The sequence below is a fragment of the Gigantopelta aegis genome, chromosome 11, assembly GCF_016097555.1.
Source record: "Gigantopelta aegis isolate Gae_Host chromosome 11, Gae_host_genome, whole genome shotgun sequence".
NCBI classification, from domain to species: domain Eukaryota; kingdom Metazoa; phylum Mollusca; class Gastropoda; order Neomphalida; family Peltospiridae; genus Gigantopelta; species Gigantopelta aegis.
Window position 1 is genome coordinate 31,717,146 of NC_054709.1, and position 26,461 is coordinate 31,743,606.

Sequence of the window (26,461 nt, forward strand, 5' to 3'; positions counted from 1 at the left end):
GTTTCTAATAATTTCCTCCAGTCATACATGTTTCATATAGTTTGTAGTAATTTCCTCCAGTCATACACATTTCACAGTTTGTTAGTTTGTAGTAATTTCCTCCAGTCAAACACATTTCATAGTTTGTTACTTTGTAGTAATTTCCTCCAGTCATACATGTTTCACAGTTTGTAGTAATTTCCTCCAGTCATACATGTTTCATATAGTTTGTTGTAATTTCCTCCAGTCATACATGTTTCATAGTTTGTAGTAATTTCCTCCAGTCATACATGTTTCATAGTTTCTAGTAATTTCCTCCAGTCATACATGTTTCATATAGTTTGTAGTAATTTCCTCCAGTCATACATGTTTCATAGTTTGTAGTAATTTCCTCCAGTCATACATGTTTCATAGTTTGTAGTAATTTCCTCCAGTCAAACACATTTCATAGTTTGTTACTTTGTAGTAATTTCCTCCAGTCAAACACGTTTCATAGTTTGTAGTAATGTCCTCCAGTAAAACATGTTTCACAGTTTGGTAGTTTGTAGTAATTTCTGCCACTTCTTATGCAGAGCACCGCACAAATAACACAGAATGGAGGGAACATTGTAAATCTAGTAAGTGTGACCAACAACATCAGTTTATAGACTGATTGTTTTGCTTGTTAAAATGCATTTGTTTTGAGTTCATTACTTGATGACTTTTTAACGACATAACATAATACTTTCATTGTAACAGATACCCATCACGTGTTGACGTTTGTTTTCTTCTTGTTCTCTTTTGTATTGTTTTCTTGTTGTTCTCTTTTGTATTGTTTTCTTGGTGTTCTGTTTTGTATTGTTTTCTTGTTGTTCTCTTTTGTATTGTTTTCTTGTTGTTCTCTTTTGTATTGTTTTCTTGTTGTTCTCTTGTATTGTTTTCTTGTTGTTCTCTTTTGTATTGTTTTCTTGTTGTTCTCTTTTGTATTGTTTTCTTGTTGTTCTCTTTTGTATTGTTTTCTTGTTGTTCTCTTTTGTATTGTTTTCTTTGTGAATTACTGGTTGAATATATGTAAGTGTGTTAAGCAAAGCATTGTGCGAATACCTTGAATTTCACATTACTGTATCCTGTTGGCATCAAGGGCAGGATTTAACTCAGTCGGTTGAGTGCTCGCATGAAGTGCTTGTGTCGCAGGATCGAACCACCTTGGTGGATCCATTCAACTGATTGAGTTTTTTCCTCATTCCAACCAGTGCACCACAACTGGTCAAAGGCTGTGATATGTTCTTTCCTGTCTTTGGGAAGTGCACATAAAAGATCCCTTGCTGCATTAGAAAAAATGTAACAAGTTTTCTCTGATGACTGATTCTGAATTACGAAATGTTTGACATCCAATAACTGAGAGTAAATTAAACAATTTGCTCTAGTGGTGTCATTAAACAAAATAAAGTTTAACTTTTGCTCGCATTAATTACATGATTTACAATATTCAGTAGCGTAGGAAGCTGGGGCCCTCCACCTTTTAGCAGCAGTGATGTTTTGTATATATATATGTGTGTGTGTGTGTGTGTGTGTGTGTGTGTGTGCCTACCCCATTTTGGCACCTTCCTACGCCCTAGATGTTTCAATTGACAAGTACATGCAGTTGCTGTATACACAATTAACACAGTATTTATCTAACTACAGTTGCTGTATGCACAGTTAACGCAGCATGTAGCTAGCTACAGTTGCTGTATGCACAGTTAACGCAGCATTTAGCTAGCTACAGTTGCTGTATGCACAGTTAACGCGGCATGTAGCTAGCTACAGTTGCTGTATGCACAGTTAACACGGCATGTAGCTAGCTACAGTTGCTGTATGCACAGTTAACACGGCATTTAGCTAGCTACAGTTGCTGTATGCACAGTTAACACGGCATATAGCTAGCTACAGTTGCTGTATGCACAGTAGCTTATGCACAGTTAACACGGCATATAGCTAGCTACAGTTGCTGTATGCACAGTTAACATGGCATTTAGCTAGCTACAGTTGCTGTATGCACAGTTAACACTGCATTTAGCTAGCTACAGTTGCTGTATGCACAATTAACACGGTATTTTTCTAACTACAGTTGATGTATGCACAGTTAACACTGCATTTATCTAACTACAGTTGATGTATGCACAGTTAACACGGTTAACACAGTTAACACAGTTAACACGGCATTTATCTAACTACAGTTGCTGTATGCACAGTTAACACGGCATTTATCTAACTACAGTCGCTGTATGCACAGTTAACACGGCATTTATCTAACTACAGTCGCTGTATGCACAGTTAACACGGCATTTATCTAACTACAGTCGCTGTATGCACAGTTAACACAGTATTTACCTAACTACACACATGTACTGCAGGTATTGTACCAAACTTTTAATTCAAACACTAATGACTAACACTATACTTTTGATATGGTCAGATACATGTAGCTCAGATATTTACAATGTGTTCTTTAACCTTAATTTGATATACATGTAATTATGAAAATAAATTAACCTATAAAATGACATGGAAGCTGAAACAGTTTTAGCAGTGTTAGATGAGCGTTCTCGTTATTTGATTAGTCGCATCGACTTGTCACATACTATTTGTCGGCCCTACAAAAATAGGAACAACATATATATTTTAAGATTAAAGTCGTTCCGATTTAGGTATTCTCACAGTATGATTTAATGACATGCGACAAGTCGGTACGACTAATTGCATAATACGAATGCCCCATTAGGCAATGATTTGCCTAATGTAAATTAAAGTCTGCTGATTATAATATATTTTATTATATATTTGCTAAAAAGACAATTGTTTTGAAATTGATACATTTGCTTTTTTCTCCCCTCTTCTTTCCCATTAAGTGATATATAACTTAATCCATTTTAGATGTAACCATTCAGAAAGAAAGAAATGTTTTATTTAACGACGCACTCAACACATTTTATTTACGGTTATATGGCATCAGACATATGGTTAAGGACCACACAGATTTTGAGAGGAAACCCTTTGTCGCCACTACATGGGCTACTCTTCCGATTAGCAGCAAGGGATCTTTTATTTGCGCTTCCCACAGGCAGGATAACACAAACCATGGCCTTTGTTGAACCAGTTATGGATCACTGGTCGGTGCAAGTGGTTTACACCTACCCATTGAGCCTTGCGGAGCACTTACTCAGGGTTTGGAGTCGGTATCTGGATTGAAAATCCCATGCCTCGACTGGGATCCGAACCCAGCACCTACCAGCCTGTAGACCGATGACCTGCCATGACGCCACCGAGGCCGGTCGTAACCATTCAGAGAATATTTCAAATGGCTGACATGTGTTGTCAGAAGTGGTCATGAACTACCAGGTTTTCTTTCTAATTTCAATTTTATAGAGGGCCCCAAGTGCGCATTCAACCAGACATATAGAACTCAACCGGCAGGAAACGACGGTTAATGAGTAAGTCTTTTATTATTTGTTATCACTTGTTTAAAATATGTGAAGAGTTCAGGGGCAAAAAGTGATAAATCCATTTTAGTAATTTTCTGCAAAAGAGGAGTTTTTGTTATGATTTCTATATCAAGTCCAAAATGGAGATCTTAATTTGAAATAAGTGAAGTAAATATTAAATGACAGAATTTAAAAAAACTAGGATAAAAATCAGAACATAAAGCCATGAACTGAATAATGATAATAGAAGTCAGTTTTTAGATAAAATGGCGTTATTGTTATTGCATCTGAACTCTTCACTTCTTTCAAGTACTTTAATTGATTTAAACAAAAAAATAATATATATATATATATATATATATACAGATGTGTGCCAAATTTGAAATGAAATAAACTGTTTAAAGTAGATAATATATTTGATAAAAAATTCACCAAATAGCTAATTTAAAAATTAGAATAATTAAAAGGACATACCCTAGTTTTTAAACACTAAGGTATATTTTAAAAACTATTATAGCCATTTTTGATAACTGAAATCATACTTTACTTAGATTTTATGGTTTAGATTATCAATTTCCATACATTCAAAGTGTTTTTGGTCTTCCTGGTGTTTTTAATATCACAAAATGCAATTCTCATATTTTTAAAAATGCACGTGCATCTGAGAATTAAGTAGCAGTTATGGAGTCGAATTTTAGTCTATTTTAGAGGGTATTTCACCATTTCAAAGTCACAGACTTATGTTTTACTCAATTGTAACTTTATCCAAATGTGTTACAGGTTTTTAGATTAAACATAAGCCAGAGGCTCGCATAATACAATTTTTATTCCTAATATATGATATTGACGATACCGAAAAACACTCTGGTAATAACCTCTATTTATCCTGCTTAAAGCAAATATTATATGGTTGTTGAAGAATCTGTTACTTTAGATAGTTTCTGTCATGGTAATGGTGGCGATTCTACTGACTAGCGAATGGTTACAATTATGTCTGCAGTGCTTCAACGGAAAATAAACTGGACAGAACTTAGTATCTTGAAATTTTTTATTATGATTACAGTTTTGACCAAGAAGGCAAGCTACTGGATTTTGCCATTGGATGGCAGAATAGTTAGTTATTTTGACAGAAGTTTTGTATTACACATACAAACTATTAGGGGTAGATAACTCTGTTATCCTTTGTGAAGTGATACCAGGATTTACAGGATATGTTTTGTTTGCTGGTTTAATTTTTAATAACATGGATATTTCAGCTTTATTTTGTTTTTAAAAAATGGAAATAAACTTCTTTTTTTTTAAAGTAAAAAGAAAACAAAATTAAATTTCTTTTCAGAAAAGAAACAGAACTAGAGTTCCATGGACCCCAGAAGTTAACTCCCCTGCAGAAGCTGAAATTGTTCTACACTGCTCCAGTTATCATTTTCTACCTCAACGTTGTAAGACATTTTTACTAAAATTTGATACATTTATACAAATTTATCATGGATGAAATACCTCCAGATATTTATAATGCTGTTGTATGTGCTATCCTGTCAGTGGGACGGTGCATATAAAAGATCCCTTGTTACTTATGGAAATTAATGAATGTTTGACATCCAGTAAACGATGATTAATAAATCAATGTGCTCTGGTGTTGTTGTTAAACAAACGAACAAACAAATCCCGATATTTATGGAATCTTGTTTTTCTTTCATTTTATTAGCTTTAATTTTTAATTGTATTTCAAAATCTCATATCTTCTGTTTCTTACACTATTTTAATTATTATTTTAGGTTTTTCTTATTTATTGTTGAGTATTCATCACTTTTTAAGTGAGTTTTAGGGAAATTTTTTTTGTCTGTATTGTATTTTGATTCGACATGCAAGTTTCAGAATTGCTAGACATGCAATTCCCAAACATTAAATACTAGTTGATAATGAATTTTCAAACATCATAACAGTTGCTAATCAAATTTTTAAAAACATGTCTTTTTTTTAGATTTTTGCTAGTAACATTATTACTAATTTTTCAACTTAACCAAGAAAATTTCCAAATACTTCTCTGTGTTACTACAAGTGACATCATAACTGATGATTTATTCCCCAATTTGATATTTCACGTTGAATCATTGTTTTAAAAACAAATTAATCTTTTTAACTTCATATTTGTGGTTAAGTTAACTTTTTATGATGTTGCATAACATGGACTATATCTTTCCTGCATATGAATAAACTTAGTAAAGAATAAACAATCCTTAGCTTAAAAGATTTATTATCTCGCCTTCATGTAAAATTCTTTAATCTCATTGGTTGTTTGCCGTTGGACAAATCCCTTATACCCCTGTGGGCGGAGCTAAATTCTCTTATACCCCGTCTGTAATTTTCAACAGTTTCCAGCCACCCCAGTTAATGCTAAAGCAATAATTAGATTATAAATAACATTGATAATCAATCAAGTAAACATAATTTATTTTATTTTTACTATAAAATACACTATTTCAATACTTTTAAAAGCTGCAATGTTGAACTCGGCCACCTAATTACGGTTGTGGTGTTATTGTATTACTGCGCGAATAGCAACAGTTGTTTTTTTGTTGTTGTTTTTAAATATTTTTATTTTTTTTACATACATTTCTGAAAAATTATTAAAAACTTTTTTTTTTTTTTTTTATTAATATCTTTTTCAAACAATTTCGTATTACAAACATTTGAAGTTAAAAACTTGTTTATTGATGGAACTATTTTTCGTCACTGGCAAGTGGTTTCGTTCGCGTCCACGTGGTACGGCTCCGTTAATAAATTGTTAACAATTATTGTCTGGCGTTATTTTGATTATTTGGCTATATGGTTTAACATGTCGGCAGGATAAATTCGTTGTAGAAGCATCTCTCGGGGTATATGGCTTTTTATGTACCCTCTGTGTGCTATTTTACCCCCGCGACTTCGGCTCGGGGTAAAAGAACACACAGAGGGTACATAAAAAGCCATATACCCCTTGTGATGCTTCTACAACTTATAATGTTTTATTGTAATTAAGTGAGAAAGAAAAAGAATCAATTCCAACCCGAGAGACAAAATGTTATTTGTGAGGGCCCTTCCAAGAAACACATTTTGTCCCTTAGGTTGGAATTGGGTTATCTACACCTCACAAGGCTGATAGGAAGGAAGGAAGGAAAATGTTTTATTTCACGACGCACTCAACACATTTTATTTACGGTTATATGGCGTCGGACATATGGTTAAGGACCACACAGATATTGAGAGAGAAAACCTGCTGTCTCCACTTCATGGGCTACTGTTTTCGATTAGCAGCAAGGAATTTTTTTATATGCACCATCCCACAGACAGGAGAGTACATACCACAGCCTTTGATATGCCAGTTGTGGTGCACTGGCTGGAAAATAGAAATAACCCAATGGGCCCTTCGAAGGGGATCGATCCTAGACCGATTGCGCATCAGGTGAGCACTTTACCCCTGGGCTACATCCATCGCCTTAATGGTGATAAATGCTAATAGTAAATAGAACCACGTGCAAGTTGTTTTACCATTAAATTGTGTATTGCACGAGTTTAATACATAGCATGGCAAAACAGCTGGTACGTGGTTCTGAGACATAAACATGATAAAAAATGGTATTAAGTTTAACATCCTATTTATTACCCATAATCAGTCTTAATTTATATCACTCAACTTGTTTAGTTGAAATTCCTGTAAGGTTGTAGTACACCAATCGATGGCATCATCGTATGACGTCGAAGTGTTATGTCCCACTTGGCGTTCTAGTACCAAGATATTTTTAACCATATGGGTATTAAATGAAGTGATACAAAATGTATGTCATATGTCAGGTTACATAATCACAGAGAGAAAACAATCCAAGATTTTCTCCATTATATATAAATTCTTCCTGACATTTTTCCTTGTTCTTTCAGATCTCCTAGCTATACCTCCTGTTTCCCTTGAGGTCAGGTTACGTAATCATGCAAAGAGAAAACAATCCAATATTTTCTCCATCATATTTAAATTCATTATAAAAAAAATTCTTGTATTTTCAGATCTCGTACCTCCTGTTTCTGATGCTGTACAGTTACATTCTGCTGGTCCAGTTCCGCAGCGCATTCTCCATCTACGAGGGCGTGCTCATTGGCTGGGTGTTCACGATATTCGTCGAGGAGATCCGTCAAGTCTTCATGGGGACCGCGACCTCGCTGCGGTCCAAGATTGCATCGTACTTCACCGACTCCTGGAATATTCTCGATGTCATCACTCTCGTTCTCTTCACGGTCGGAATGATTCTGCGATTCATCCCGGGTGACAATTTCCTAGAGGCAGCCCGAGTGATCCTGGCCTTGAATCTCGTGTCGTTCTTCCTGCGTATTTTACATATATTTTCTGTCAACAAGCAGCTGGGACCGAAGCTTGTCATGATCCGAAGAATGGTAAGAGTTTTATTAGTAGTCCCCTACCAGTTCAACTAGAAGGGACTATAGATTTCATCTCTATTCCAGTGCTATTTCTCGTCACAGCCAGTGCACCACGACTGGTATATCAAAGGCCGTGGTATGTGCTATCCTGTCTGTGGGATGGTGCATATAAAGATCCCTTGCTACTAATGGAAAAATGTAGCGGGTTTCCTCTGTATGACTCAAAAATGACCATATCTTTGACATCCAATAGCCGATGATTAATAATCAATGTGCTCTAGTGGTGTTGTTAAACAAAACAAACTTTACTCTTCTTGTGTCTCGGTCTTTCAGTCTGTCTGTCGCACATATTGTTTTCCAGACTGGGTTTTTTTCACAATACCTTAAGATATTGAGCTGAAAGTTTGTATATAGCTTTATCATGTACTGTTACAGATCAAGTGTGACTTTCAGGGTAATTCACTCATTTTTGACAGAGTTGCAGTCCTTGAACTAAGGAGAACTCTTAGAATTGTTAATCAATAAAATTAATTAAATTAAATTAAAATAATAATAAAAACAAAATGGAATTAGGCCTACATTTGTTAAACAGAGTTGATCTGTGTATTGAAGATTCTGGGAAAGTGTATTTCACAAGCAAATGACATATCTACTTAATTAGTTTTACTGTCTCGCCTTCAAGGAGTGAAACGATAAGATGTAGGCCTATACATGTACATTAGGTATTAATTTCCCAATGGCAGATGTAATGATTTTATCAACTTTTGCAAAAATTTAGCTCATGCAATCGTAAAGTTTCACATTTATCTCCATTTCTTGATTAAGTCCTTGATCAATCAAACTTGATTCATTAAAAAAATTATTGTAATTTTTGTTATTTAATAAAAAAAAAGTTAAATTGTTGTGTTTTTATTAATATTTAAAAAAATATGTATTGAGATGAATATCTTATGGATGCAACTATCAATTAAACTGAATTGACACATTTAATTCCATGCAATTCTTGTTTAATTATGTCACATTTTGTTTGACCAACTACACAGTTGTATAGGTTCATGTAGGTGGTACATTTACTTCTTCAAATTAATAGACGATGTGTTGTGTTTGCAGCTGGAAGATCTGCTGTCATTTGTAATCATCCTGATGGTGTTTATCCTGGCGTACGCGATTGCGTCCGAGGCGATCCTCTACCCGAACACGCCCTTTGACCCCTACCTGCTGTTCTACACGATTCGCAAGGCCTACTGGACTGTGTACGGAGAGTTGTTCCTTAACGAGCTCGAAGCCGTCGATGGTGAGATCAATTACAGGGTGTATACCACCAAATCAAATCCCATAGACGACAATGGTAACATAGTGGCTAAAACTCCTACCTGCAGTATATCGATCAATATAAACACCACAAATATAATTACTACCACCCCTCACCCTTAAAGGGTGTATACCACCAAATCAAATCCCATAGACGACAATAGTAACATGTGGCTAAAACTCCTACCAGGGGCCCGTTCCACGAAACAATCTTAGCCCTAAGATCATCGTATGTGCATAGCTACCTTATGCCCTTAAGATGATCTTAGCGCTAAGATGGCTTCGTGGAACGGGGCCCTGCAGCGTATCAATCGACATAAACACCATGTATATAAATACTACCACCCATCACCCTTAAAGTGAATCAGAAAAATTTGGGGGTCAAGCTGCACATTTCTGAGATAACGGGTAGTGTCTATGACTATCGTAGTTCCGCACAAAATTTGAGTACTTTTTCGACACGGTTGTACTAGATGAAATAAAATTGCAAATATTTTTTGCCCAGATGAAACTGTTTTGTTTTACAACCAACACACTCACGTTTATCACCGATCACTTTAACTTCTCCAATAGCTGATGAATAATAAATCAGATATGCTCTAGTGGTGTCATTAAACAAAACCAACTTTAACTGCTCTGATAGTCATTGATAAACAAATTCTCCAATAGCCTTTGGTAAAGTAATTGAAAAAACATTTTCCATTGACTAATGCTAATTAAATAAATGTGTTCTAATGGTGCTGTTAAACAGAACAAACTTTGACTTCTCCAATAGTCATTGATAAACAAATTTAAAAACAATTCTGCATTTGCTAATCCTAAACAAATGAATATGTTCTAGTGGTGCTGCTAAACAGAACAAATTTTAACTTCTCCGATAGACATTGATAAACAAATTTAAAAACAATTCTCCTTTAGCTAATCCTAAACAAATGGATGTGTTCTAGTGGTGTTGTTAACAGAACCAATTTTATCTTTGTTTGTTAATAAACCCATGTAGGTGTTGAGTGTACAAGCGACCCACTACTGTACGCAGACCACAAGGCAGTGCGGTGTCCGTCGACGGTTGGGAGGTACCTGGTTCCCGTCCTGATGGGCATCTATATCCTCCTCACCAATGTCCTGCTGCTAAACCTGCTCATCGCGATGTTCAGGTCAGTGTCTTGTTGTATCAAAGGCTGTGGTATGTGGTTTCATGTCTGTGTTCAAACATTGTACTGTATAATCTACTCATCGCCACATTCAGGTCAGTGTCTTGTTGTATCAAAGGCTGTGGTATGTGGTTTCATGTCTGTGTTCAAACATTGTACTGTATAATCTACTCATCGCCACATTCAGGTCAGTGTCTTGTTGTATCAAAGGCTGTGGTATGTGCTTTCATGTCTGTGTTCAAACACTGTACTGTATAATCTACTCATCGCCACATTCAGATCAGTGTCTTGTTGTATCAAAGGCTGTGGTATGTGCTTTCATGTCTGTGTGATGGTGTTCAACCTACTCATCGCCATGTTCAGGTCAGTGTCTTATTGTATCAAAAGCTGTGGTATGTGCTATCATGTCTGTGGCATGGTGCATATAACAGATCCCTTGATGTATAATCTACTCATCGCCATTTTCAGGTCGATCAGTGAGAAGCCTTGTGTGTTGTTGTGTTCAAACATTGTAATGTATAATCTACTCATGACAATGTTCAGGTCAGTGGGAAGCCTTGTGTCTTGTTGTGTTCAAACATTGTAGTGTATAATCTACTCATCGCCATGTTCAGGTCAGTGGGAAGCCTTGTGTCTTGTTGTGTTCAAACATTGTAGTGTATAATCTACTCATCGCCATGTTCAGGTCAGTGGGAAGCCTTGTGTCTTGTTGTGTTCAAACATTGTAGTGTATAATCTACTCATCGCCATGTTCAGGTCAGTGGGACGCCTTGTGTCTTGTTGTGTTCAAACATTGTAATGTATAATCTACTCATCGCCATGTTCAGGTCAGTGGGAAGCCTTGTGTCTTGTTGTGTTCAAACATTGTAGTGTATAATCTACTCATCGCCATGTTCAGGTCAGTGGGACGCCTTGTGTCTTGTTGTGTTCAAACATTGTAGTGTATAATCTACTCATCGCCATGTTCAGGTCAGTGGGAAGCCTTGTGTCTTGTTGTGTTCAAACATTGTAATGTATAATCTACTCATCGCCATGTTCAGGTCAGTGGGACGCCTTGTGTCTTGTTGTGTTCAAACATTGTAGTGTATAATCTACTCATCGCCATGTTCAGGTCAGTGGGACGCCTTGTGTCTTGTTGTGTTCAAACATTGTAGTGTATAATCTACTCATCGCCATGTTCAGGTCAGTGGGAAGTCTTGTGTTGTCAGTGTTGTGTTCAAACATTGTAATGTATAATCTACTCATCGCCATGTTCAGGTCAGTGGGAAGCCTTGTGTCTTGTGTTCAAACATTGTAGTGTATAATCTACTCATCGCCATGTTCAGGTCAGTGGGAAGCCTTGTGTGTTGTTGTGTTCAAACATTGTAATGTATAATCTACTCATCGCCATGTTCAGGTCAGTGGGACGTCTCGTGTTCAAACATTGTAGTGTATAATCTACTCATCGCCATGTTCAGGTCAGTGGGACGCCTTGTGTCTTGTTGTGTTCAAACATTGTAGTGTATAATCTACTCATCGCCATGTTCAGGTCAGTGGGACGCCTTGTGTCTTGTTGTGTTCAAACATTGTAGTGTATAATCTACTCATCGCCATGTTCAGGTCAGTGGGACGCCTTGTGTCTTGTTGTGTTCAAACATTGTAATGTATAATCTACTCATCGCCATGTTCAGGTCAGTGGGACGCCTTGTGTCTTGTTGTGTTCAAACATTGTAGTGTATAATCTACTCATCGCCATGTTCAGGTCAGTGGGAAGCCTTGTGTCTTGTTGTGTTCAAACATTGTAGTGTATAATCTACTCATCGCCATGTTCAGGTCAGTGGGAAGCCTTGTGTCTTGTTGTGTTCAAACATTGTAATGTATAATCTACTCATCGCCATGTTCAGGTCAGTGGGAAGCCTTGTGTCTTGTTGTGTTCAAACATTGTAGTGTATAATCTACTCATCGCCATGTTCAGGTCAGTGGGAAGCCTTGTGTCTTGTGTTCAAACATTGTAGTGTATAATCTACTCATCGCCATGTTCAGGTCAGTGGGAAGCCTTGTGTCTTGTTGTGTTCAAACATTGTAGTGTATAATCTACTCATCGCCATGTTCAGGTCAGTGGGAAGCCTTGTGTCTTGTTGTGTTCAAACATTGTAGTGTATAATCTACTCATCGCCATGTTCAGGTCAGTGGGAAGCCTTGTGTCTTGTTGTGTTCAAACATTGTAATGTATAATCTACTCATCGCCATGTTCAGGTCAGTGGGAAGCCTTGTGTCTTGTTGTGTTCAAACATTGTAGTGTATAAATCTACTCATCGCATCGCCATGTTCAGGTCAGTGGGAAGCCTTGTGTGTTGTTGTGTTCAAACATTGTAGTGTATAATCTACTCATCGCCATGTTCAGGTCAGTGGGAAGCCTTGTGTCTTGTTGTGTTCAAACATTGTAGTGTATAATCTACAGTGGGACGCCTTGTGTCTTGTTGTGTTCAAACATTGTAGTGTATAATCATCGCCATGTTCAGGTCAGTGGGAAGCCTTGTGTCTTGTTGTGTTCAAACATTGTAGTGTATAATCTACTCATCGCCATGTTCAGGTCAGTGGGAAGCCTTGTGTCTTGTTGTGTTCAAACATTGTAATGTATAATCTACTCATCGCCATGTTCAGGTCAGTGGGACGTCTTGTGTCTTGTTGTGTTCAAACATTGTAGTGTATAATCTACTCATCGCCATGTTCAGGTCAGTGGGAGCCTTGTGTCTTGTTGTGTTCAAACATTGTAGTGTATAATCTACTCATGTATAATCTACTCAATGTTCAGGTCAGTGGGAAGCCTTGTGTCTTGTTGTGTTCAAACATTGTAGTGTATAATCTACTCATCGCCATGTTCAGGTCAGGTTCAAACATTGTAGTGTATAATCTACTCATCGCCATGTTCAGGTCAGTGGGAAGCCTTGTGTCTTGTTGTGTTCAAACATTGTAGTGTATAATCTACTCATCGCCATGTTCAGGTCAGTGGGACGCCTTGTGTCTTGTTGTGTTCAAACATTGTAGTGTATAATCTACTCATCGCCATGTTCAGGTCAGTGGGACGCCTTGTGTCTTGTTGTGTTCAAACATTGTAGTGTATAATCTACTCATCGCCATGTTCAGGTCAGTGGGAAGCCTTGTGTCTTGTTGTGTTCAAACATTGTAGTGTATAATCTACTCATCGCCATGTTCAGGTCAGTGGGACATCTTGTTTTCAAACATTGTAATGTATAATCTACTCATCACCATGTTCAGGTCAGTGGGAAGCCTTGTGTCTTGTTGTGTTCAAACATTGTAATGTATAATCTACTCATCGCCATGTTCAGGTCAGTCTTGTTGTGTTCAAACATTGTAATGTCTTGTGTTCTTGTTGTGTTCAAACATTGTAATGTATAATCTACTCATCACCATGTTCAGGTCAGTGGGAAGCCTTGTGTCTTGTTGTGTTCAAACATTGTAATGTATAATCTACTCATCGCCATGTTCAGGTCAGTGTGGCCATGTTCAGGTCAGTGGGACGCCTTGTGTCCTTGTGTTCAAACATTGTTGTATAATCTACTCATCGCCATGTTCAGGTCAGTGGGACGCCTTGTGTCTTGTTGTGTTCAAACATTGTAGTGTATAATCTACTCATCGCCATGTTCAGGTCAGTGGGAAGCCTTGTGTCTTTGTTCAAACATTGTAATGTATAATCTACTCATCGCCATGTTCAGGTCAGTGGGAAGTCTTGTGTTTTGTTGTGTTCAAACATTGTAATGTATAATCTACTCATCACAATGTTCAGGTCAGTGGGAAGTCTTGTGTGTTGTTGTGTTCAAACATTGTAATGTATAATCTACTCATCGCCATGTTCAGGTCAGTGGGAAGCTTTGTGTCTTGTGTTCAAACATTGTAATGTATAATCTACTCATCGCCATGTTCAGGTCAGTGGGACGTCTTGTGTGTTGTTGTGTTCAAACATTGTAATGTATAATCTACTCATCGCCATGTTCAGGTCAGTGGGAAGTCTTGTGTGTTGTTGTGTTCAAACATTGTAATGTATAATCTACTCATCGCCATGTTCAGGTCAGTGGGACGTCTTGTGTTCAAACATTGTAATGTATAATCTACTCATGACAAGTTCAGGTCAGTGGGATGTCTTGTCTTGGAGACGGGATGTAGCTCAGTGGGGTGGGGTTTGTGGAATTACGGGATCCGACCTTTTACAAAATATTCAAGTGCTCCCGTTTTAAAACTTTGTTTTTTTTATTGGGATGTTCCCTTATCGTGTTAGTCACACACACCCACCTACCCACCCCCCACAAAATATTTCCTGCATCCACCCCTGACCTACTTCTGCATGTTAACAGTTAGTTTACATTGAGAGTTTGCATTTACATGTAGGTCCTGTTTTACATTTTTATATTAGGTCTTGATCAGGTTTTTACAGTGAGGTCTAGCTAATTTAGTTTTTACATTTACATGTAGGTCTGCATTACATTTTGATATTCAGGCACATGTTCATCTTTTATATTCAGATGCCATTAAACTTTTATATACTGAACCGCAAAAGAAACGCGACACATGTGTGGCTGAGAAAATATGTTTCAGTTTATTAATATCAAAGATAAATTTTGAAAAATCTGATAAAGTCAATTTATTGGATGCACTTTGACCACAGTCTCTGGGTCGTTTGCCTGTGTTCAGGTAGTGGGGGGATCCAGCACATCGAGATTGTAGGGCGTGACATGTTCAATACCGTGTATGTCCTCCCTGGGTGTTCAAAACGGCCATACACCGTCGGTACATGGAGTGCACGAGGCGGTTCACAAAAGCCATTGGCACCTGTGCCCACACCCTCAGGAAAGCTGCCTCCAGTTGCACACGAGTTGTCGGCCGTGGGACCACCTGGTTAAGCCGTCTCTGGATTTCATCCCACAGGTGTTCAATCGGGTTCAAATCAGGGCTGAGAGCCGGCCACGGCATGGTTCTGATGTTGTGCTGACGCAGGAAGTCCATGGTGATCCTGGCCGTGTGGGGGCGAGCATTATCCTGCTGGAACACGTGGTTATGGTGACGCGTGAAGAAGGGCACTATGTGAGGTGTTAGAATCTGGTCAACGTAGCGCTGCGCTGTGATGCCATTCCCTCTGCCTGCACCAACATTTTGGAACAAATGGGGCCCAATTCTCTGATTCAGGCCTATAGCACCCCAAACCATGATGCTTTGGCCACCCCACGGGTCTCTCTCCAGGACACATGCGTCTCTGTAGCGTTCACCCCTCCTACGCCACACCCTCACTCTGCCATCCGAGTTGGAAACGCAGTACCGGCTCTCGTCAGAGAAGACTATCAACCTCCATTGTTGATGCCGCCAATGTTGGTGCTGTGTAGCCCACTGTAGTTGTGTCTGACGGTGGCGGGTGGTGAGGACAGGTCCTCGAGCGGGACGTCGGCAAAACAGGTTGTTGGCGGCCAGTCGACGTCGTACCGTGTCGTCACTGATGGGTCGCTGTTCAGTGCCAATGGTCGCGCAAGCTGTCATGCTGGCCGTTCTGAAGCGATCATGGAGGTGTTGCTGGTTGATGTAGCGGTCCTGCCTGGGCGTGGTCACCCGGGGGCGCCCGCTGCGGTGACTGTCTGCAGTGCTGTTGGTGTTGATGTACCGCTGCTGTAGACGATGGATGGTGCTGACATGGACATTGTAAGCATTAGCAACAACCAGGGCACGCTGCCCGGCTTGCAATCGGCCGATAGCTTGTTCTCTCTGCGCTGCTGACAATCGGGTCATACCTGATGCGTGCAAATTACGAATGCCAGGAATGCGGTTCAAGTTGGTTTTTATACCCATAACCTCCACGAGATGCACGTGCATTTCGGTTTTCATGACAATTGTTTGCGACTGCCACCCACGGCCTTCGAGACAGGTGCGTTTTGGCGTTTCGTTTCATGGAAAGTTGAAAGGGTACCTGCAATTTGGGTCTCAGTCATAAACCAGCATGTCTTGTAATATTGACAGTTACATCCCCGAAATAAATTGTTATAATTTACCATATAGAAATGACATTTAAAAATCTCGCGTTTCTTTTGTGGTTCAGTATATTTAGGCCAATTTTAAACATCAGTTTTTCAGATTTAGGCCTATATATATTAAACTTCTACATTCAGGTGTACATAAATATTTCAGATTTAGGCCTATGTTAAACTTCTACATTGAGGTGTACAATGACATTTCAGATTTAGGCCTATATGTTACACTTTTACTTTTAGGTGTACATGGAATAAATAATGGTAAAAATAAATAAATAAATAAAGTAATTTCATTTTTAGGTAGCCTGTTATAAAAATTGCACAAAAATTTCTCAGTGAGTTCAAATTTAGGACAACTATATTACTATACTCTTCAAAAGAAGAAACGCAAAACCACATTGTCGTAACATTTGGAGAATTGATTTAATTATTGAATGGTGAGTCCGATAATTACCAAATGTTGCAGGATTGTTCACAATTCACTCTAGTCCATTGTGAGTAAGTGATAGGACACACCACCAAGGTCAAGGTCATCTGGAGTCAATACCGGGTGAGGCCTCCGCGTGTGTTGACAACTGCCTGGCACCGCCTGCCCATTGAAGCAACCAGAGTACGGATGACGTCCCGGGGGATGGTGGCCCACTCGGCCTGCAAGGCTGCTGCCAGCTCGGGCAGGGTCTGGGGCTGTGGTTGTCGCTGTCGGAGGCGTCGGTCCAACTCGTCCCATAGATGCTCAATTGGGTTCAAATCCGGTGATATCGATGGCCAAGGAAGGACATTAATGTTGTTGTTCTGTAGGAAAGCCGTTGTGAGACGTGCTGTGTGAGGCCTGGCGTTGTCATGTTGGAACACTGCGTTGGCGTTGGCCATAACTGGAACGATGTGTGGCCGGAGGATCTGGTCAATGTAGCCCTGTGCATTCAGGTTGCCCTGCACGTGGACCAGGTCAGTTCTGCCAGTGTGTGAGATGGCTGCCCACACCATGACACTACCCCCGCTGAATCTGTCCACTTCCTGCACGCAGTTTGCCGCATAACGTTCACCACGACGCCTATACACGCGACATCTTCCATCATGACGTCGGAGCAGAAATCGGGACTCGTCACTGAACCACACCTGTCTCCATCGCAGTTGAGGCCATTGTCGATGAATCTGGCACCACTGCAGTCGGAGTCGACGGTGTTGTGGTGTTAAGATGACACCTCGAACTGGACGTCTGGCACGAATTCCTACCTCACGTAGGCAGTTCCGTACGGTCTGGTCGGATATCCTGCGCAAACCTGATATTGCTGCGGCTGTGGAGGTGGCAGTAGTCAATCATTCCCGAAGGTGGCGTACCCGGATGTAGCGGACCCGTGGTCGACCGGATCTAGGGAGGTCACGTGTTGATCCATGTTGCTGGTAACGGTCCCACAGTCTGGAGATGGTGTTTGGGGACACATGGAATGCCCTGGCAACGGCCGTTCTGGATTCGCCTGCGTCTAGTCGGCCGATGGCATTGTTTCTCTGCGGTTCACTGAGACGTGGCATGTCCTGGATTGTCAACTGTCGGTCAGATACAGAGGCCAGGCAAGCGAACACCCTGCACTTTTATACTGTCGGTGTTCATGTTGCATGTGCAGACAACGCACGTGCAGTGGTGACATGGTTTGCATGTGGCTGCGTTTTTGCGAATATTCACATTTTGGAACTTTATTGTACAGTAGCTGCGTTTTATCGAATGTAACCGTGGGAATGTGTTTGGGACATGCAATGACCTTATATTCACAAAGCATGAACCAGTAGGAAACATAAAATCGGAGTTATAACCCATTTGTACCCTTTTGCGTTTCTTTTTTTGAAGAGTATATTAGGCATGCTCACTTAAATTAGTAATGTCCCCATTGTCATTTTTTGAAGTAATATTACTTCTATATATTCTAAATTCTCCTCTTAATGTTCTGTCCCGGGTGAAGTCCCTGGCTATCCAGAGACAGGACCTGGGATGGACATGCCTGAAACCTTAGTGGTATATGGGGCATGTTAAAAAAGTTCAAGCTCAAGCACATGAAATTTTCACATTTACTTTTGACCTACATGTATGTGTTACACCTTTATATGAAATTTATATTACTCTTATACATGTAGGTTTCCATTACAATTTTAGTTATAGGTCTGCATTAAACTGTTAGATTTATAGGTCTAAATTTCCACTCACATAATTACTGTAAGTTGTTTAGTAAAGAATTACTTCTTGAAAGAGAACACTCTTTATAATCTTCATATCATTTGTGGGTTTCTTTTTTTTCAGAATAAAATGATTCATAATTATCTAATATCTCAAAATTTCAGTTACGTGTTCGAACAGATGCAGCAGAATACCGATAGTATCTGGAAGTTTGTCCGCCTGCACGTTATATTAGAATACTGCAGCCGCCCAGCATTACCTCCCCCTGTGATTATCCTGGAGCACATTAAAATCATCTTTGACAGTTGTTGTCATAGAAACAAATTTAGAAACCCCAAGTTTCGTAAGTGAGGGTGTTAGAGTGCACCGGTCTGTATAGCTGGCTGTTAGCTAGGTGTTGTAAAATCCTCACTTAATTCTTGTGTTGACTTTGTTGTCGTCATTGGCACATAACACTTTGTATATGTAGATACGTTTCTAGGGTGGTTTTCGTTTCTGTTTTTGTTTTTGGTAGTTTTATGTTTTGTTATTTTTGTATGTTACAATGTAGATTAATTATATAATTTTCTGTGATTTGTAAGTTCCTCCCCTTTCATACATGTAGCATCTTGGTATAAATAAATGTTAAGAAGGCTTTAACATAATAATGGTGTGAAATTATTCAAACATTTGGTCGAATAAGGATTTTTTTTTTTTTTTTCAATCATTTTGTCTAGTTCTTATCTGCATATAAAACAACTCTTAGACTAGTGGTGCTGTTAAAGATTTTTTTTTAATATATACCAATGACTACATTTAAGAATGCTGGAAAAATTACAATGCAAAATTGCTATTGAATTGTTTTTGTTTGAACATTACTAATGCACATGAATGTGTTTCAAGAAAATCTTGTGATTAAAAAATTGTACTTTTACGAAATACGGATTTCAAGTGAAATTATGGTAAGATATGTTATATTTATTGTGCACGAAGCCAAAACAAGGGTGCGAAAAGTGACTATCATCAACCTTAGATATGTGCTTGAGCAAAACGGAAACGAAAAAGATTGTTCTCACAGGATTAAATTCACAGGTCTGCTTGTAGTACTTAGTTTCATGTTCCTTATCTGTTCTTGTGTTGTTTATTACTTTTGTTTCTTTACGTTTTTGTTGTTGCACCGTTTTGTTTCCGTTTTGGTTCCCAGTTACACGTTCCAGAAGATCCAGGACAAGACGAACGACTACTGGAACTACCATCGCTTCCTGCTGGTCGTGGAGTACCACTCCCGCCCACCGCTTCCTCCCCCCTTCATTATATTCACCCACCTGTGGCAGTTCTTCAAGTATACCATCTGTAGGTGCTGCTGTTTACTCACAGAGCAGTCCAGTGATCTACGTGAGTTACCTCCCTTGTAGAATGGCTTTTTTTTCCCAATTTAAAAAAAAAATTGCTAGCCGTCTCTTGTTGAATGAATGAATGTTTAACAACACCCCAGCACAAAAATACATATCAGCTATTGGGTGTCACAAATGGTAAGTATATGAAAATATATGAACCATTTGTGACACCCAATTAGCCAATATGTAGTTCTGCATCCTTTGTGTTGTACGTTGCTGTATTCAGTTTAGTAGTTAAAGGGACACACCCTAGTTTTTAAACACTACAGCATATTTTTCACTATTAGAGCTGTGTTTAATAGCTGAAAATCAGATATATTAATTAGATTTTGTTGTTTCGACTATCCATTTCTCTATATCCGAAGTGTTTCCGGTCATCCATGTGTTTTATAATACCACAAAAAAATTGGTTTCATATTTTTAAAAAATGCACATGCATACATAAACCTCTGAGAAGTAAGGTTTATGAATATAAGCTCTATAAGTCTACTCTTTAAGGGTATTTCACTGTTTCAACATCACAGACTCTTGTTTCACTCCGTACGTTGTAACTTTATCCAAATGTTTACAGGTGATCATTCAAACTGAGTGTTAATTTTCATGGGTTGAAACTTGGGGACAACGACTTTCAAAGAAAATTGGACATAACATTTGGCAGGAAATAATCTTTTATCCTGCAACCACCAGTTCTATAGACCAAACACTTTTGGGGCATTTTCACCATTTTCGGGGCACTTGTTTTTCATTAAAAATACACAAAATTAATTGAAATAAACATCAATGTAATTTATGTGCTTGCTTTAATAAATGAATGGCAAAAGATATAAAAGGCATATTTTATGAATTAATAATAAATATTTGGGTGTGGCAATTTTAGAATTAATTACTGAAAAAGGCTTGTTCAGACACAGGGCAGCATGGCACTGATTAAGGCAAGATGGTGCTAGACTATTGAGGCATGGTGCCGCACCATGCTAGAACAAGCTAGGGAAAACACTACAGAATATGATGACGGATAAAGAAAAGTAATATCCTAATGCTACTAGCAGGTTATGACTTTTGACATAGGTCATCATACAGTGTGGCTGAAATAACAGAAATAATAGCTTTTCCCCTTATTTTTTAATGGTTTGCAGGATAATAAATAATAACTAGTTAATGACGTCGGATATCTGCCTTATCCTGTTCAGGCCAAATGAGAAATTCCGCTTGGCAGAGCCTCGTGAAATTTCCCATTCTTACCTGCACATGATAAAGCAGATATCGAACGTCATTAACTAGTTATTCTGTATTTATTCAGTAGCTAGTTTTTATATTAATAATTATTGTGACTGTTTATAGCAAAAGGATAAACTGCTACTACTGTTACAGTAGTCTGTCGCTTAGCTTAATTGTCACATAACCTGATTGATTTATTTTCACTATGTTTTCAGTTACAGCTAAAATATACGTAACATGATTTATTTAGATACAAATACAGTGAAACCGCTCAAGACCGGACCCTCTGTAAACCGGAATTCCCTCAAAATCGGACGTTTCACAGAGTCCCCTTTTTAAAAACCAGGACAGAACTTAACCTCTGTAAACAGGATCCCTCTTAAAACCGGACATTTGTCTTGGTCCCTAGGGTGTCCGGTTTAGAGGAGTTTCATTGTATATACTTTGATGTTGTACTTTCAAACTCTGCCAATTTAAATCAGCTGTAAAATAACTTGATAAATGCGTACTACATGTACATGTATTAATTCCTGAAATATTTACTTAAAATGTGTAATTTTTACCTTTTATAGCCTATTCCTTCATTTTATGTTAAAAAGTAGTTTACCGTTATTAATTTTGTGCTAAAATAATGTGACAGGAGCAAAACATTAGTCTATGTACTGGCCCTTAATTAATTTTGTGGTGTATATAATTTTACTTTGCATTATTATTACACGCTTATTAGTTGACTGTTTTTTCGACTATCAGGGAAGAAGTTTGACAACAAGTTGGAGGAGAAGCAACTCGTGCAGTGGGAGAACGTGATCGCCGACAACTACCGCAGCAATGAGGAGCAGGCTGAGTACCAGAGTGTGGAGCACCAAGTGAAGATGTCCATCTCCAGGTGAGTACCAGAGTGTGGAGCACCAGGTGGAGATGTCCATCTCCAGGTGAGTACCAGAGTGTGGAGCACCAGGTGGAGATGTCCATCTCCAGGTGAGTACCAGAGTGTGGAGCACCAGGTGAAGATGTCCATCTCCAGGTGAGTACCAGAGTGTGGAGCACCAGGTGGAGATGTCCATTCTCCAGGTGAGTACCAGAGTGTGGAGCACCAGGTGGAGATGTCCATCTCCAGGTGAGTACCAGAGTGTGAAGCACCAAGTGAAGATGTCCATCTCCAGGTGAGTACCAGAGTGTGGAGCACCACCAAGTGAAGATGTCCATTCTCCAGGTGAGTACCAGAGTGTGGAGCACCAGGTGAAGATGTCCATCTCCAGGTGAGTACCAGAGTGTGGAGCACCAGGTGAAGATGTCCATCTCCAGGTGAGTACCAGAGTGTGGAGCACCACCAAGTGAAGATGTCCATCTCCAGGTGAGTACCAGAGTGTGGAGCACCAGGTGAAGATGTCCATCTCCAGGTGAGTACCAGAGTGTGGAGCACCACCAAGTGAAGATGTCCATCTCCAGGTCAGTACCAGAGTGTGGAGCACCACCAAGTGAAGATGTCCATCTCCAGGTGAGTACCAGAGTGTGGTGCACCAGGTGAAGATGTCCATCTCCAGGTGAGTACCAGAGTGTGGAACACCAGGTGGAGATGTCCATCTCCAGGTGAGTAACAGAGTGTGGAGCACCAGGTGAAGATGTCCATCTCCAGGTGAGTACCAGAGTGTGGAGCACCACCAAGTGAAGATGTCCATCTCCAGGTGAGTACCAGAGTGTGGAGCACCAGGTGAAGATGTCCATCTCCAGGTGAGTACCAGAGTGTGGAGCACCACCAAGTGAAGATGTCCATCTCCAGGTGAGTACCAGAGTGTGGAGCACCAGGTGAAGATGTCCATCTCCAGGTGAGTACCAGAGTGTGGAGCACCAAGTGAAGATGTCCATCTCCAGGTGAGTAACAGAGTGTGAAGCACCAAGTGAAGATGTCCATCTCCAGGTGAGTACCAGAGTGTGGAGCACCAGGTGAAGATGTCCATCTCCAGGTGAGTACCAGAGTGTGGAGCAGCAGGTGAAGATGTCCATCTCCAGGTGAGTACCAGAGTGTGGAGCACCAGGTGAAGATGTCCATCTCCAGGTGAGTACCAGAGTGTGGAGCACCAGGTGAAGATGTCCATCTCCAGGTGAGTACCAGAGTGTGGAGCACCACCAAGTGAAGATGTCCATCTCCAGGTGAGTACCAGAGTGTGGAGCACCAAGTGAAGATGTCCATCTCCAGGTGAGTACCAGAGTGTGGAGCACCAGGTGAAGATGTCCATCTCCAGGTGAGTACCAGAGTGTGGAGCACCAGGTGAAGATGTCCATCTCCAGGTGAGTACCAGAGTGTGGAGCAGCAGGTGAAGATGTCCATCTCCAGGTGAGTACCAGAGTGTGGAGCACCAGGTGAAGATGTCCATCTCCAGGTGAGTACCAGAGTGTGGAGCACCACCAAGTGAAGATGTCCATCTCCAGGTGAGTACCAGAGTGTGGAGCACCACCAAGTGAAGATGTCCATCTCCAGGTGAGTACCAGAGTGTGGAGCACCAAGTGAAGATGTCCATCTCCAGGTGAGTACCAGAGTGTGGAGCACCAGGTGAAGATGTCCATCTCCAGGTGAGTACCAGAGTGTGGAGCACCACCAAGTGAAGATGTCCATTCTCCAGGTGAGTACCAGAGTGTGGAGCACCAAGTGAAGATGTCCATCTCCAGGTGAGTACCAGAGTGTGGAGCACCAGGTGAAGATGTCCATCTCCAGGTGAGTACCAGAGTGTGGAGCACCACCAAGTGAAGATGTCCATCTCCAGGTGAGTACCAGAGTGTGGAGCACCACCAAGTGAAGATGTCCATCTCCAGGTGAGTACCAGAGTGTGGAGCACCAGGTGAAGATGTCCATCTCCAGGTGAGTACCAGAGTGTGGAGCACCAGGTGAAGATGTCCATCTCCAGGTGAGTACCAGAGTGTGGAGCACCACCAAGTGAAGATGTCCATCTCCAGGTGAGTACCAGAGTGTGGAGCACCAAGTGAAGATGTCCATCTCCAGGTGAGTACCAGAGTGTGGAGCACCAGGTGAAGATGTCCATCTCCAGGTGAGTACCAGAGTGTGGAGCACCAGGTGAAGATGTCCATCTCCAGGTGAGTACCAGAGTGTGGAGCACCACCAAGTGAAGATGTCCATCTCCAGGTGAGTACCAGAGTGTGGAGCACCAAGTGAGTACCAGATTGTGGAGCACCAAGTGAAGATGTCCATCTCCAGGTGAGTACCAGATTGTGGAGCACCAAGCCAAGATGTCCATCTCCAGGTAGAGAGTGTGTATGCTAAGGTGAAATAATAGAACCTATTACACCATTCTGAGGTATAGATATGGCAGTTCCAACCTAAGGGATAAAATGTGAGGGCCGTGGTTTACCAAAACCTCACAGCAGTGATTGATTCTTTTCCTTTCCCAACACAGCTCAAAGTAGCAAAACATTAATTCTGTAAGCTTTCCTTTGAGGAAGTAACTTCACTGTTTTTCCTTTTCGGAAATAACTTGTCAGTAAATAGGAATTGGTGTTGGTAAAAATCTGTACAAAATTAAAATAGGAATCGATACATGGTCAAAATAGGAATTGATTCACATGCAAGCAAGGGTATTGTATCGTCACCAGTTGTATCATGATACATTGATGCATTTGGTGTGTCGGGACCCCTAAAAACGACAAGGACCTATAAAGGCACAGACCCTAGTTTCAGCCTATGAAAATAGACACCTGGCCTGTTGCTTATAAAACTTTTTAAAGTCTAGACTTAAGACTACAATAGAGTCTGAAAGTCTAAAGCCATGACAACGCCATACAAATTGTATGCGGTTGACGTCTTCAATAATTTGAGTCTTGAGTCTAAACACAGACCCAGATTTGGTCAATCAAGTGAATAAAGTCTCTGTGATGTTGTAATGAGAAAATACCTTTAAAAATGGACTGGAGCTCGTTTCCATAACCATTACTTTGCAGAAGTTTGTGAATGTTAAAAATGGACTGGAGCTCGTTTCCATAACCATTACTTTGCAGAAGTTTGTGAATGTTAAAAATGGACTGGAGCTCGTTTCCATAACCATTACTTTGCAGAAGTTTGTGAATGTTAAAAATGGACTGGAGCTCGTTTCCATAACCATTACTTTGCAGAAGTTTGTGAATGTTAAAAATGGATTTCAGGGTATAAGAAACGCCATGATGACCAGAAACACTTTGGATATACAGAACTGGATTTCAGTTCAAGAAACTGCTCCAGTAGTGAAAAATACGCTGTAGTGTTTAAAAACTAGGGTCTGTCGTTTTAATAGTGAAACATACGTCGTAGTGTTTAAAAACTAGGGTCTGTCACTTTAATAGTGAGACATTAATACGCCGTAGTATTTAAAAACTAGGGTCTGTTACTTTAAACTAGGGTGTCGTTTTAATAGTGAAACATACGTCGTAGTGTTTAAAAACTAGGGTCTGTCGCTTTAATAGTGAGACATTAATACGCCGTAGTATTTAAAAACTAGGGTCTGTTACTTTAAACTAGGGTGTCATTTTAATAGTGAAACATACGTCGTAGTGTTTAAAAACTAGGGTCTGTCGCTTTAATAGTGAAAAATAAATCAGTGTTTAAAAACTAGGGTCTGTTACTTTAATAGTGAGACATTAATACGCTGTAGTATTAAAAAACTAGGGTCTGTTACTTTAATAGTGAGACATTAATATGCCGTAGTATTTAAAAACTAGGGTCTGTTACTTTAATAGTGAGACATTAATATGCCGTAGTATTTAAAAACTAGGGTCTGTTACTTTAATAGTGAGACATTAATATGCCGTAGTATTTAAAAACTAGGGTCTGTTACTTTAATAGTGAGACATTAATATGCCATAGTATTTAAAAACTAGGGTCTGTTACTTTAATAGTGAGACATTAATATGCCGTAGTATTTAAAAACTAGGGTCTGTCGCTTTAATAGTGAAAAATACATCAGTGTTTAAAAACTAGGGTCTGTCGCTTTAATAGTGAAAAATACATCAGTGTTTAAAAACTAGGGTCTGTTACTTTAATAGTGAGACATTAATACGCCGTAGTATTAAAAAACTAGGGTCTGTTACTTTAATAGTGAGACATTAATATGCCGTAGTATTTAAAAACTAAGGTCTGTTACTTTAATAGTGAGACATTAATATGCTGTAGTATTTAAAAACTAGGGTCTGTTACTTTAATAGTGAGACATTAATATGCCGTAGTATTTAAAAACTAGGGTCTGTTACTTTAATAGTGAGACATTAATATGCCGTAGTATTTAAAAATTAGGGTCTGTTACTTTAATAGTGAGACATTAATATGCCGTAGTATTTAAAAACTAGGGTCTGTTACTTTAATAGTGAGACATTAATATGCCGTAGTATTAAAAAACTAGGGTCTCCGTAGTATTTA

General features: G+C 39.5%; 1 protein-coding gene across 1 annotated transcript in view; it reads left to right on the forward strand.

The window, feature by feature from the left end:
* LOC121385624 (transient receptor potential cation channel subfamily M member-like 2) overlaps window positions 1–26,461 on the forward strand; it is a 109,427-nt gene that overhangs the window by 57,087 nt on the left and 25,879 nt on the right. Inside the window, exons 19-25 of the mRNA XM_041516371.1 lie at window positions 3,367–3,431; window positions 4,759–4,861; window positions 7,461–7,844; window positions 8,940–9,123; window positions 10,141–10,294; window positions 19,653–19,843; window positions 21,814–21,949. Of these exons, the coding sequence (XP_041372305.1) occupies window positions 3,367–3,431; window positions 4,759–4,861; window positions 7,461–7,844; window positions 8,940–9,123; window positions 10,141–10,294; window positions 19,653–19,843; window positions 21,814–21,949 (1,217 nt within the window). The remainder of the gene's footprint in view (window positions 1–3,366; window positions 3,432–4,758; window positions 4,862–7,460; window positions 7,845–8,939; window positions 9,124–10,140; window positions 10,295–19,652; window positions 19,844–21,813; window positions 21,950–26,461) is intronic.